The sequence below is a fragment of the Leptonychotes weddellii genome, chromosome 6 (assembly GCF_054177405.1).
Source record: "Leptonychotes weddellii isolate Sample4059 chromosome 6, ASM5417740v2, whole genome shotgun sequence".
NCBI lineage: Eukaryota > Metazoa > Chordata > Mammalia > Carnivora > Phocidae > Leptonychotes > Leptonychotes weddellii.
In genome coordinates, this window is record NC_138374.1 from 105,746,260 (window position 1) to 105,760,350 (window position 14,091).

A 14,091-nucleotide genomic window follows, 5' to 3' on the forward strand; every position below is an offset into this window, starting at 1 on the left:
TGGGTATTTACCCCAAAGACACAGATGTAGTGAAAAGGAGGGCCATATGCATCCCAATGTTCATAGCAGCAATGTCCGCAATAGCCAAACTGTGGAAAGAGCCGAGATGCCCTTCAACAGATGAATGGATAAAGAAGATGTGGTCCATATATACAATGGAATATTACTCAGCCATCAGAAAGGATGAATACCCACCATTTGCATCGACATGGATCAACTGGAAGGGATTATGCTAAGTGAAATAAGTCAAGCAGCGAAAGTCAATTATCATATGGTTTCACTTATTTGTGGAACATAAGGAATAACATGGAGGACATTAGGAGAAAGAAGGGAAAAATGAAGGGGGAGAAATCGGAGGGGGACATGAACCATGAGAGACTATGGACTCTGAGAAACAAACTGAGGGTTTTAGAGGGGAGGAAGGTGGGGGGATGGGTTAGCCTGGTGATGGGTATTAAGGAGGGCACGTACTGCATGGAGCACTGGGTGGTATACGAAAAAAATGAATCATGGATCACTACATCAAAAACTAATGGTGTATTGTATGGTGACTAACATAACATAATAAAATTAAATTTAAAACAAAATAAGCAGCAGTAAGGCATAATCTTAATAGATATATAATTTGAGGCATTATCTGGTTCAAAAGCAGGGTTTGGAAAGGGCTTCTGCTTCCTTGGTTTTTCCTGTTGGCATCTATGAGGTATGGGGGTGGCAGGATAGCCAGGGTGGGAGTAGAGTTGAAGTGGGGAACAGGGAGGGGAAAAGGAAGGAGGAGGGGGAGGGGGTAAGTATTATAGTCTATATCCTGGAAATGGGCTTTTTATAGAAAAGTAACTCTCTCCTTTTCATCTGTCTAAACCTACTCTAAAAAAAGAAATTGGTGAATAATGTAACGGGCCTTGACCATAAAGAACAAATCAAAACCAACATTTATGTCCATAGAGTTTGACAACATAGTCTGAAATAAAACATGAATTGTGAAAGAGGATAGAAAATCATAGTACCATGCTTCTCAAAGTTCCCAGCAGTAAAGTATCATCTGGGAACTTGTTAGAGATATCCATTCTCTAGGGCCCACCCAAGACCTACCGAATTAGGAACTCTGGGGTTAAGGGCCCAGAACTGTGTGAAATGTCCTCCAGGGGATTCTGACACACACTGAAACTTGGGAGTAGGTGATTTAGTGGAGTATGGCCTTGGAGTTAGAGAGATCCTGGTTCTGGCCTCTCTGCATGCTGTTTCTCTGATATTGGACTTCATTTTCTTTTTTTTACCAAGTATTGATGGTACCCACCTTTAGGTTGTGTTATTTTTTATGATTACCACATTGCTCTGAGATCTTGGCTTTGAAGATTTGGAAACTGTTTTTCAATTTTGTGGGGGGGTCACCTTGGGCCAGAGCCAGCAATTCCTAATTGCCTTTGCAAACCATTAATATGGCTGTCAGTAAACATGGCTGACTGAACACACACATTTGTATCTGATCACTCCTGAAACCCTACTAAAGCAACAACAAAGGAAAGGTCCTTTTAGAGCATTAATGCATTAGGACAAAGAGCACGAGAGGTGAGTAACACAAATTGGAAAGCTAGAAAGCAGTGATTGACTTGGCAGACCAAAGAAAGCTGAACTATAAGGTGACAGAAGGGAAATCTAAACAATAATTTGATTTACAGCAGAACTTCCCCAAAGATTCAGTCATTATGACAACAGTGCCATTAGAAGGGAGGGTGAAGGGTGGGCTAAGAATAGGGCGGGTTGAAAGTTTGCTTAAGAAGCATTTAGACCCCTCCCAGGGGCGCCTGAGTGGCTCAGTTAGTTAAGCGTCTGACTTGATTTTGGCTAAGGTAATGATCTCAGGGTCATGAGATCGAACCCCACATCAGGCTCCATACTAGGCGTGGAGTCTAAGATTCTCTCTGCCCTCCACCCTTCCTCCCCGCTTGCTCATGCTCTCTCTCTCTTAAAAAAAAAAAAAAAAGCATTTTTTTCTTTTAAAAATAATTCGCTTTCTTTTGCATGCCACAGGACAGATTTCTAGTTTTAAAACAGGGTACATCAAGAACAAAAATATCCCTCCTCCCCAACCATCTTTATTTTCACCAATACAAGAAATCCTTCTGGAAACATAAGCAAGTGACTAAACAGAATCAAACCACTGAATCTACAAGTTAATACATGATCTGTTCTGGCAGAATAACCACAAATTTCCCCCCAAAGAAAGATTTTAATTTTCCAAATATAAAAGAGTCTAAGAGGATCATATGTGAACGGAAATCTTATCCTAGGTTTTATGGTAAAGAAGGATAACACACTGGCAGCCGAAGAAAACTGAAACTCTTCCTAATAAATAGATCCAAATTAAGAATTTCTACAATATTTCTTTAGAACACAGAACCAGAATTCTTTAAAAAAAGAAGCATCTAGACCCCCAAATACCCTTCTCCAGACAGGAGACTGAGGACTTCTCTAGGAACTCAGAGAAGTCCAAAAGGACAATCCTAAAGTTGATGGCACCATAGTTTCTTCAACACAAACACCAGCCAGGTCACCCTACAGTGAATTCTCATAGTTGACAACCCCCACTCATACACACAAGGGTCCCACTCTTAAATATGAGCAGGCATCTAAGGATTACCATATATTTTTAATCTGAAAGGCAGGCAAACACAAATAAATGAGGAAATAAAGACCAAGCAGGGATAATAAAACTTAAAAATATATCTATTATTGATATTCTCAGAAGATAAAAAACAATGTCAATGGAACAGAACAGAATGCTATTAAAAAGCAAAATTTAGTGAACAAGAAACTGATGAAAATGAAAAGTATGATATCGAATGAAAATTAAATAAAAGGAATAGAAGATGGGGCACCCAGGTGGCTCAGTTGGTTGAGCATCTGACTCTTGATTTCAGCTCTGGTCGTGATCTCAGGGTTGTGAGATTGAGCCCTGCACTGGGCTTGGTCTTGTGCTGCTTAAGATCCTCTCTCTCCCTCTCCCTCTGTCCCTTCCCCCTCATGTGCATGCTGTCTCTCTCTCTTAAACAAACAAAAGGAACAGAAGATAAAATTTGAAGAAATCTCCCATAAAGTGATAGGAAGAAACTGGAGAGAAAAATAAGAAAATTAGATTAATCTAGGAGTCCAGCACCTGATTAACAGGAGATCTGGGAAAAAAAGAATAGAAATGAAGGGGAAAAAAACCATCAAAGAAATAATCCAATTAATTATGTGACTAAACTATTAACTATATAACTAAACGTATGAAATAATTTCTCAATATATACATATATCAAATCATTGTGTTATACACCTTAAACTAATACAACGTTATATGTCTGTTATGTCCCAATAAAACTGGAGGAAACCAACGATGGGACCAAGAGAATCTTTTACCAATGTGACTTTGAAAGCCTACCTCCATTTTTAAGGATTCTCTTTACAAAATGGTTATGTTTTTACCTGATTTCTTTCTTGCATCAATATTTATTCCCTCAGTGTATCATTGAGCCCATGCTTTTTTAGTCTTTTTCTGTATTTGGCATCAAAGGGGAAAAGAAAGATGTCAGAGGTGTCAATGTGGCTTTATCCATATCAACTCATCTTCCATGACCAGCATGTTCCCATCACTGCCAAATGGAGTGGCCAGGTCATAAAGGCTAACAAAGGCCTAATGACCTTCTGCTGGGAATTAAGAGTCAGAAACAAGGATAGTGTGAGTAGAGTCTTCTTTAAATTCTGTTTTAGTATATCTTTTGGAATTCTGTATAGAACAAAGTCAGTTTGAATAAACCCATAAACTACCCACAGAGAGCAATGATTTTTAAATTATTACAAAGAGGAAAAAGACTCATTAGTCCTTTATCTCTAAGCTTTGATATACCTGTAGAAATAGCTTTTTTTTTTTTTTTTCTTTTTTAGCCTTCTTGAGTTTAGGAGTAAATTATGCTCTGCAAAGTTGTTTAGAAGTTGGGGAACATTTTCCAACAGGAGTAATTTTGTGAATAATGACCAACTTCCTAAAGAAGCCCACAAGTCTGTTTGCCCCACTGATTATGGAAAGTATGCACTGAGTTTCTAACAGCTCTGCAGAAGCCAGTCACCCAGGACGCCTAGAGAGGCCCTGCTAACACAGGGATAGGGGCTTCACATCTTCACTCCCTTTTGACAGCAGGCAGATTAAGTGCCTGTCTCGCTTCAAGAAGCTGGAGTAGATGTCCCAAAGAGACAGTGATGAGAGATGGAGGAGTGGTATGGCCACTGGCTCTAGACTGGGGTGCTAAGGAGACCCGGGAGCTGGACAGCAGGTTAAGCATAAACAGAGAATAAACTAGCAGCTTTGGAACTGCGGCCAGCTAAACATACTTCTTATTTCCAAACTCGCACCTGTAACGTCTCTTCTCTGTTCCACCGAAGATCCTCAAGGTTGACCTACCTGCTTTACTTCCATTTCCAATGCCCTTAATTTGCTGCTTCCGTCTAGGGTTTTCCTCCATCTTGGGTTCATAAAATATAACAGTCTCTCAATTTTTCTTCTCCCTTACCTTTTGAGAAACTGTGAAGAATTTTATTTTAAGTGATTAAAAAAAAGCTGACTAGAAATAAAAAGTGTCCTTATGATGCTTATCCTTCCATCACCCCATCCACCGCTGTCACCACCCTCCATATTTACTTCCTTTGCTCTTCTGTCCCCTTCCCACTCCCCTCCCCTCTTCTCTTCCCTCCCCTCTCCTTTCTTCTCCTCTCCTCTCTTTCCCTTTAATTTTCACTTTAATCTGCTGGAGGCAAGTTTAAAAAAAGAAAGAAAGAAAATGAAGTAACCCAAGAAAATTTCCTTGAAATGTAGGCCATAAATTTCCGGATTGAAAGGACTTATTGAAAGCCCAGCACAATGGATGAGAACTGAGCCACAGCAAAAGGCACACCATTATGAATTTTCAGAACATTGTGGAAAAAGAGTTTCTCAAGAGGAAAAAACAGGTTCAGTATGAAGGATGAAGGATCTGAATGCTTTTGTCTTCTCAACAGCAAGAGAAGACAATGGAGGCATGCTTCCATTGAGAAACGAGTGGAATGATTTCACATCTAGAATTCTACCCCTTGCTCAGCTAATAATTGATTGTAACAGTAAACATTAAGTCTCAAAAATTTTGCTCCCATATACCCTTTCTCAGAAAACTATAAAAAGATGTCTTTTACCAGCAAAAACGAGTAAGCCAAGAGGGTGAAAGACATGGGATACAGGAATCAGGGGATCTAACCCAAATAAGTGAAGCTTCTTCCCAGGGTGCTGGGGCAGGGTCACCCATACAGCTGGCAACGGAACGGTTCAGAAGCCTCCAGGAGAGATTTCTTTTTTCTTTTCTTTCTTACTTTCTTTTTTTTAAGTAGGCTCCATGTCCAGCATGGAGCCCAATGTGGGGCTTGAGCTCACAACCCTGAGATCAAGACCTGAGCTGACATCAAGAGTCAAATGCTTGGGGTGCCTGGGTAGCTCAGTCATTAAGCGTCTGCCTTCGGCTCAGGTCATGATCCCAGGGTCCTGGGATCGAGCCCCGCATCAGGCTCCCTGCTCAGCAGGAAGCCTGCTTCTCCCTCTCCCACTCCCCCTGCTTGTGTTCCTGCTGTCGCTATCTCTCTCTGTCAAATAAATAAATAAAATCCTTAAAAAAAAAAAAAGTCAGATGCTTAGCCAACTGAGCCACTCAGGTGCCCTCAGGAGAGATTTCTTTATGGAAATGAAATTGATAGGCTAACTAACGAATTTTAATATATTAAGAAGAGACTTTATTTGTGGGAGAATTTGGAGTCAAATCAGTGATAAGTAAACTAAACAAACGAAAAGACCATTATTAGCTATAGGAAAAAGGAAAAGTGACCTGAATATCCTATGTGGCTTAGCTGTGAATATCTCTCATCCAGTTACAATAATATCTGCACAGATAATCATCTAGCCGAGATGATGCTATAACCACATTGGAGGATGGGACAATGGGAAGAAGTGTGGGAAATGAGTGTGAGATTGGAGGGCAGTGGGGGGGAGAGAGCTAAATTCTCAGAGGCCAACAGATAATTCCTAAAACTGAAATATAAGGACATGGTGATTTGAGAATGACCTTGAACTATGAAGATCAATGATCAATAGCAAAACAATCAGCTTAATATAATGGAAAATGGGTGCTTCTGCAGAATGGGAAATTGGGTGAAAAGAAAGAATATCTAGGGGAGTAAAGAATTCAAAAGATGTTTTGGCCATTTAACTCTTTATGTGTATGTGTATGTATACACAAATAAACATGAAAATTTAAAAAGGGAAACAAAAATTTTTGCCACCCTTCCCCTGAATTCCATACAGCAACTTTTAATTGAGGGCCAGAGAATACTATGTTTATTTTTCTTTGAATGACTCACGGCTCTTGCTATGATACAGTGTTAATTCTAAACTGCTCAAAGAGAGAAAGAAACTTGCCCTTAGGCAAATCAGCATTTTGCCCTGGGATTGAGAAAGGTCTTTCCTACTGTGGGGGGACCCAACTAATTCACATTTAGAGTCACCCAGGGCATCATCTGCCCTGTGAGGCTCTGTTAAGCAGGGACATTCCAATCTCCCTCTCTTGCTTCCCACATCACACTCAAGTATCTATCTATTCAAGTGATAGCTGAGTTTATATGTAATCTCTCCCAGTTAGGTTGTGAGTATGTAAGGCATAATACTTTATTTAGAGATACCAATAAATAAAATATATGCATGAAAAATGTATAACCTCACTTCATATAAAATTAGACAACTGGCATTGAGCGGATTGTCCATTTTTAATAGTAATAATGTTTCTAATAGTAATAATAATTAAATAGGGCCCTCCTGAGGACCTTTAACCTTCTAGAATGTCTCAGAAGCAGACTGGCATGAGAACAGCCCTGGGTTGTAAATGATAGATGTGGCATCCTTGCCTTAATGGTCTGACCAGCACACCAGTGCCTCAGATGTGAGTCTCGTTCTTAAGCCGTGGACAAGAGAGCTATTCTTACTGTATTGACTTGGTGTAACTATATTTTTAAGCTCAAAATTAAATTAGTTTCCTGAGAAAGGCACCTCTTACTCTTCATTCATGATCTCTGGTTCATTGTGGACCAGAAAATAGAGCTGAGCCAGGACTGCCATAGAGGCTTATCGAGTTAGAGTCAGACTTGCTGGGAACAGGGGAGCCAGCCCGGGCCCTGGGAGGCTGGTTCTGAGAACACTCGGTGTTGCAGGAGGCAGGAAGCAGGAGATTTGACCCTCTTGTGTATGAGCTTATTTATGAGCTTCCAAGGGCTGTCTGCATTATTCAGGCTTTGACTACTTTTGCTTTTATTTCACTTCTTTTGTTCAGATGGATACCACTCCCCGGTACTTTTCTAGAACTGGCAGTGCTCTTTCCAATCCTCATTTATAATTCTTCTCAGGTGGAATTTTGTCCTCAGTGTCTTACGCAGCCATAGTCAGCCCTGGTGGACAGACTACTGAAGATTTCCTTCCCTCACATCTAGATCCATACCTTTCTCTCTGATTTTTTGCCCTCTCAGTCTTCAGCTAAGCCTGAGTAAGATCATTTGAAAGAAATTATTGTGGCCTCTCCATACAATGGGACAGTATTCATCAACAAAATGGAATGAACCATTGATACAACAACATGGATGCATCTCAAGGGCATTTTGCTAAGTGTAAAAAGCCAATCTCAAAAGGTCACATACTGCATGATTCCATTTATATAATGTTTTTGAAATGGCATAATTAAAGAGAAGAGACTCGTGGTTCCCCGGAGGGAGCGTGGGTATAAAGGGGGAGCACAAGAGAGATTTCTACAGTGATGGGACAGTTTTGTTTTCTGAATGGGGAGCTGCTTACATGAACATACACAGGTGATAAAATGGCACAGTTATGCACATACTTCATAGCAGTGTAAATCTTCTGGTTTTGACATTGTCCTCTACTTCTATAAGATGTAACCAATGGGGAAGTGGGGGGATGGGTATACAGGATCTCTTTGTACTATCTTTGCAGCTTTCTGTGAATTTATACTTATTTCAGAAAAAAATGTTTTTTCCCTTAAAAAAAGGAATGAAGTATTCATAATGCAACAATATGGATGAATCTCAAAATAATTACGCTGAGTATAAGAAACTAGGCAAAAAAGTACAAAGGAAAAATACAGATGAATTGTGCTACCTCAAAACTAAAAATGTTTATGTGCAAATACCATCAAGGGGGTATTATGCTAAGTAAAATAAGTCAATCAGAGAAAGACAAGTATCATATGATCTCACTGATATGAGGAATTCTTAATCTCAGGAAACAAACTGAGGGTTGCTGGAGTGGTGGGGGGTGGGAGCGATGAGGTGGCTGGGTGATAGACATTGGGGAGGGTATGTGCTATGGTGAGCACTAATGAAGGGGGGGAAATTGGAGGGGGAGATGAACCATGAGACTATGGACTGAGAAACAAACAGGGTTTTAGAGGAGAGGGAGGTGGGGGGATGGGTTAGCTTGGTGATGGGTATTAAGGTATTAACGTATTGCATGGAGCACTGGGTGTTATACGCAAACAATGAATCATGGAACACTACATAAAAAATTTAAAAAAATAAAAATTAAAAAATTAAAAAAATTAAAAATTAAAAAAAAATTTTAAAAAGAATGTGAAAAGACAAAAAAAAAAAGAAAGAAAAGTGAAAAGACAACCCACGTGGTGTGAGAAAGTATTTGCAAATCATAACTATCTGATAAAGGGTTTATATCCAGAATATATAAAGAACACTTACAACGCAATAATAAAATGACAGCCCAACTGAGAAATAGGCAAGATTTAAGTGGGCATTTCTCCAAAGAATAGATAAGAATGACCAATAAGCACACGAAAAGATGCTCAACATCATTAGCCATCAGGAAATTGCATATCCAAACTAGGATGAGATAGCTGTTCTCACTCCTTAGGAGGGCAGTAATCAAAAAGACAGATAATAACAAGTGTTGATGGGGTGTTGGAGATATTTGGAACTCTCATACACTGCTGATGGGAACAGAACAAGGTGCAGCGGCTTTGGAAGACAGTTCCTCAAAATGTTAAACATAGTTACCAGATGACCCAGCAGTTCCACTCCTAGGTGTCTACCCAAGAGAACTGAAAACATGTTCATGCAAAAACTTGTTCATGACACTTCATAACAGCATGATTCATAATAGCCGAGAAGTAAATGACCCAAATGCCCATGAACTGATGAATGGATAAATGAAATGTGGATTATCGATATTGTTGAACATTATTTATTCAACAATAAAGGGGAATGAAGTAACAAAACATGCTGCAACATGGATGAACCTTGAAAACATTGTGTTAAATGAAAGGAGCAAGTTGTAGAAGTTCATATATTGTATGATTTAATTTATATGAGATGTCCAGAGTAGGCAAATCTATAGAGACAGAAAGCAGATTACTTGTTGCCGAGGGCTAGGGAATAGGGGTGGAGTGGGGAATGACTGAGAGTGGGTAGGGGGTTTCTTTGGGAGGGGGATGGAAATACTCTAAACTTAGACATAGTAATGGTTGCACAACTCTGAAAATATAATAAAAATCACTGAATTGTACACCTTTAAATGGATATATTTCATGGTGTATGAATTATATCTAAATAAAATGTTTAAAAAGAGTACATACTGTATGATTACATTTATAGAACATTCTTGAAAATGCAGACTAACCTATGGTGACAGAAAATATTAACAATCACTTGGGAACAAGAAGAAGTGTAAAGGGACATGACAAAACATTTTGGAAAGTGATGGAAGTGATGGAAGTGTTCACTGACTTGACTGTGTGATGGTTTTGTGAGTGTATACATATTTCAGAGTTTCTCAGATTGTATACTTTAAGGGTGCCGTTTATTATATGTCAACAATCACTCAATTAAAAAAAGCAAAAACATGTGTGAGCTTCACAAATAATAATATATGTATTATTTATTAAAAAATAATTTGACACATATTTATTGGGTACTGGTGTAGTGTTAGCTCCTGGGGATACAATGGCAAGGAAAAGATGGGTCCAGCCTTCAAGCAGCTCATACAGGCACAAGCAAAGGAAGATGCATATGGTTGCAAAATGGTTTATATACCTAGGAAGTCATGGTCACCTTCATGGGGAGGATTTCTGGAAGTGACAAATGGGAGTTAGAGGTAGAGGGTGGGGTTTGTGATGACATAGTGGGCCTCCTTCCTGACACTAGTTTAGGACGAGCTGCAGTAAGTACTTGTCACATCTCAGAGGTCCTTGATTTTATTTTTGCCACATACCGTCATGCTCTTCTCCCCAGGAGCCACATCACGGTGGAGTGGATTGTTGTACTTACATGGACCTTAACAATAAGTGTGAAGCCAAGTTATAAATAACATCCTTCATTGCTCTTGGCAGACTTGATATTATTTCGTTACTTGTGATGATGTATTCAAGGTCCGTCCTTCCACTACATTGTGTGCAGTATGAGAGCCAGGACTGAGTGTTTCCTATACCATCCTGTCCTCGGCAGGTAGCGTAGTTCTTCGCACGTTAGCAGGGCTTGAAAAAGATTACTTGCTGATAGGTTAGGAACTGGGCTGATACAGAATAACACATTTGACTGGTGGCCTCAGGCATGGCTCAAACTTTTTGTGGCAAGAAGTATAAAGCGGTCTCACTGCTCATGTTTCTCCGCCCACCCCTCCACCCCCCGGCCACTGCCCTCTGCCTCTTAGCTCTGGCCGCAGTCATGCTAGTTCCTGTCCACCCTAGCCCTGCCTACCACCTGTTTGTCCTAGTGGCCTGCTGTCAGGTGCCTCTTTAATTGGGTCCACTCCCAGAGGCTGCTGGGTGAGGTTCTTCTGAAGAGGTCAGGACAGTCTGTCCTGGAGAGGGCAGCTCTGGCCATTGGCCTGCTCTGGGCCAGTTGGGCATTCTCGGGCTCTGGCTGAAGGCCCACTAATGTGTTGTCTCTTTTCCTCCTCAGCGCTTCTGTATGCCACCATCTTCGGAAATGTGACGACCATTTTCCAGCAGATGTATGCCAACACCAACCGGTACCATGAGATGCTCAACAGCGTTCGGGACTTCCTGAAACTCTACCAGGTGCCAAAGGGCTTGAGTGAGCGAGTCATGGATTATATCGTGTCCACCTGGTCCATGTCCAGAGGCATCGACACCGAGAAGGTAAGGAGGGCGATAAACTCAGGTGAGCCCTGTGTCGGCTTTCCCAGGGAGAACTGAGGCGCTCCTAGGGCAAGGGGTTCTCAAACCTGGCTGTGCATCAGAATTCATTTGGGTAGTTTGGGGTTCCCACATCCTACCTCCAGAGGTTTTGGTGGCTTCCAGATCGGCTTGGCTCAAGGACCAGCAATTAAGAGATTAAGAGCCATTATTTAAGAAACTGGAAAGACAGTCTGTGTCTCCTGGAGAAGAGAAGCATTAGAAGTCTAACTGTCTGGAGCAGAATTTCCCAGACTTGTGTGATGATAAGGCTCAGGGCCATCCTGGGGGGAGGTCATCGTCATGGCTGATTTTCCTTTGGCCTCAGGCTCTGAGATGGTACAGCAGAGCCACGGGTCTGTTTTTTTTCAAATTTTTGATATTTTGTTCATCGGGGATTTTTTTTGCATGAATTTTTATTTTTAAAAATACTGTATTAAACTATAATTTGTCCTGATTACTGAGTTTTTAGCCCAAGGCTGTTGCCTCACTGTAGTCTCAGCTCTGAAAAGATTCCCAGGATTCGTGGTCATTAAATACAGATTCCCAGCCTCTATCCCAGATGTATGGAATCCAGATTTAGAGGAGGGGGAGGTGTGAGGAAAAAACCTGCATTTTTAACAAGTGCCCCGGTGATCCTATTCATCAGACAAGTCTGGTGAATACTGTTCAAGCGCTTGTGCCTTACTCCTCATTGGCTTGAGGAAAACATCAGTTAGACATCTCTCTAAGGCTAAGGTATCAGTTTTCCCATCTGTAAAATGGGAACAGCCATAAATTCCTATTTTCTCTAAGAGTTGCATTATTCTAGATGAATTTCAATAAAATGAAGAAACTTTGGGGGCTGGGAAGAACAGAGAAAAGATACAGTGGACTTCCTATTCACTTCTCAGTTATCTCCTGTGTATATTTTCTATAAGCAAACATGTTTTCCTGGATCTGTTTTTCTCTGCTTCTCAGTGTTTTCCACCCCACTTCTCCTTTTACTGCCAATCTCTAAGTACTTGGGGAATTCTGATTCCTTTCATTGTCAGAATAAGAAAAACAGAAAGATAATGCTGTTGCAAAAATATAACACATTCAAAGCCAAATTCAGCTGACTTTGGATCAGCTGTCCTTGCTCTTACTCTTCCTCCATTAGAATAGTTAGCTGAGAGTTGACAGTTTAAAAGAAAAACTTGAACTCAATTTAATTGATTCCCACTTAAAAGGAACGATAATTCAGTTTTGTTGAAAATCGGCCATAATCACAACAGTAACATACTAAGCTCGCCACCGTAGCCCCAGGTACCATGCCTTGAACGCACATTAGGAACAGATACTTATCGCGCTCTCTGTGTGCTGGCCCCGCATTCATGCTTCAGTGATGCTCCACAGCAACTCTGGGAGGGAGCCGCTGTTATTTCGACGTAAGAGACGAGGACACAGAGGCCCAGTTTGTTTTGTTAACTGCCTGTGGTCGAATTAAGAATGGCAAAGTCAGGATTTGAATCTGGTTTTGTCTGACTTGGAAGCTTGTGCTTCTCCTACTATTACTTTTTTTTTTTTTTTTTTTTTAATTTAAAACATGTACTGGAGGGAAGAAGGATGAGAAGATGAGTCCAGATGGAGTTGCCCTAATTCTCACCCGGGCAGGGCGTCAGTCGGGTGGGTCTGAGTCCCTGGCTTCGCCAACCTCCTGCCATAACTGTGTCTGGTGCTTTTGCTTCATTCAGCGAGGCACGTAGGTTCTGTGGGTGCCTGGCCGCTGCTGGAGCAGAAAGCAACTTTGATCTCTCAGCCCTGGAGATTTTCCCAGGAGCCAGGGTAGATTTGTAAATCTGGTTGTCTGGAAAGAAGCCCTTCCCCACCCCACTGCAGGGCTGGGCTGGGTGGCTGCCCATGGGAGACAGCACTGGCAGTGTTTGCCCGCCCTGTCCCTCCCTGCTGCCTCACTTTCCTGAGAGGCTTTGGGATTTGCCCCAGGTACTGGCCTTGGTGGAAGAGGGAATACTGTGGCAATTCACTGCAGGGCCCAGCCTAGCCTGGGTGGTTGCTCTTCCTGGCAGAAGCTTGGGGCAGGCAGCTGCTGGGGAAGGGTCCAGTCCCGTGGTCCCCTCCATCCTGGGTCAGAATGGTCAGGGATGACCATGGGAGCCTAGGGGTGTGTGTCTGGGGGAGGGAGAGGCGGTGCTGGGCTCCTCTCATTTGACCGGCAATTAGCTGGTGACCATGAGCATGTCGCCTGTTCCTCTGAGCCTCAGTTTCCATGTCTGTAACACATGGACACTAGATGCTTTTTAGTACTAAGGCCAACCTCCTAGGCCCCCTCATCTATGGCCTTCTGGACTTCAGAGCCTCCTTCAGCCTGACCCACTGCTCCGCTGTGCTAACAACATCAGAAGTGAAAGCTCACATGCACTGAGCACTCGTGTGTGCTAGGCGTTTCCCCAGCACTTTCCACATACCAGTTCACGGAATCCTCAGAAGAATTCTGTACTCACATTCAAAACTGAAGACTTGGGAAAAGAAGCTAAGTATGGCTTCAAGTTCGCAGGAATAGTAAACGTTAAAGTCAGGAATTGAATCCGGGTCTGCCTGATTTTAAAGTCTATTCTCTCAACCATGTGTCTGTCCTGTCCAGCCTGGGGAGTTTTCATGAGCCTCCATGATGACATTTCCCTGTGGCCTTTGAGGTTCTGAAGAACCAGCAGAGATGGTCTCTCCTCAGGACCTAACAGAAGGGAAGGTGCCCAGGAAGGGGTCTGCAGCTGAGAAGCATTCAGCTCAGAGAGAAGGATTCAGGACCCCCTAAGCTGCCCAGTGTGGAGCCAATAGGAGAATGATGGAG

General features: G+C 41.8%; 1 protein-coding gene across 1 annotated transcript in view; it reads left to right on the forward strand.

The window, feature by feature from the left end:
* KCNH1 (potassium voltage-gated channel subfamily H member 1) overlaps positions 1-14,091 on the forward strand; it is a 207,284-nt gene that overhangs the window by 190,441 nt on the left and 2,752 nt on the right. The window contains exon 7 of the mRNA XM_081823202.1: positions 11,026-11,225. Within this exon, the coding sequence (XP_081679328.1) occupies positions 11,026-11,225 (200 nt within the window). The remainder of the gene's footprint in view (positions 1-11,025; positions 11,226-14,091) is intronic.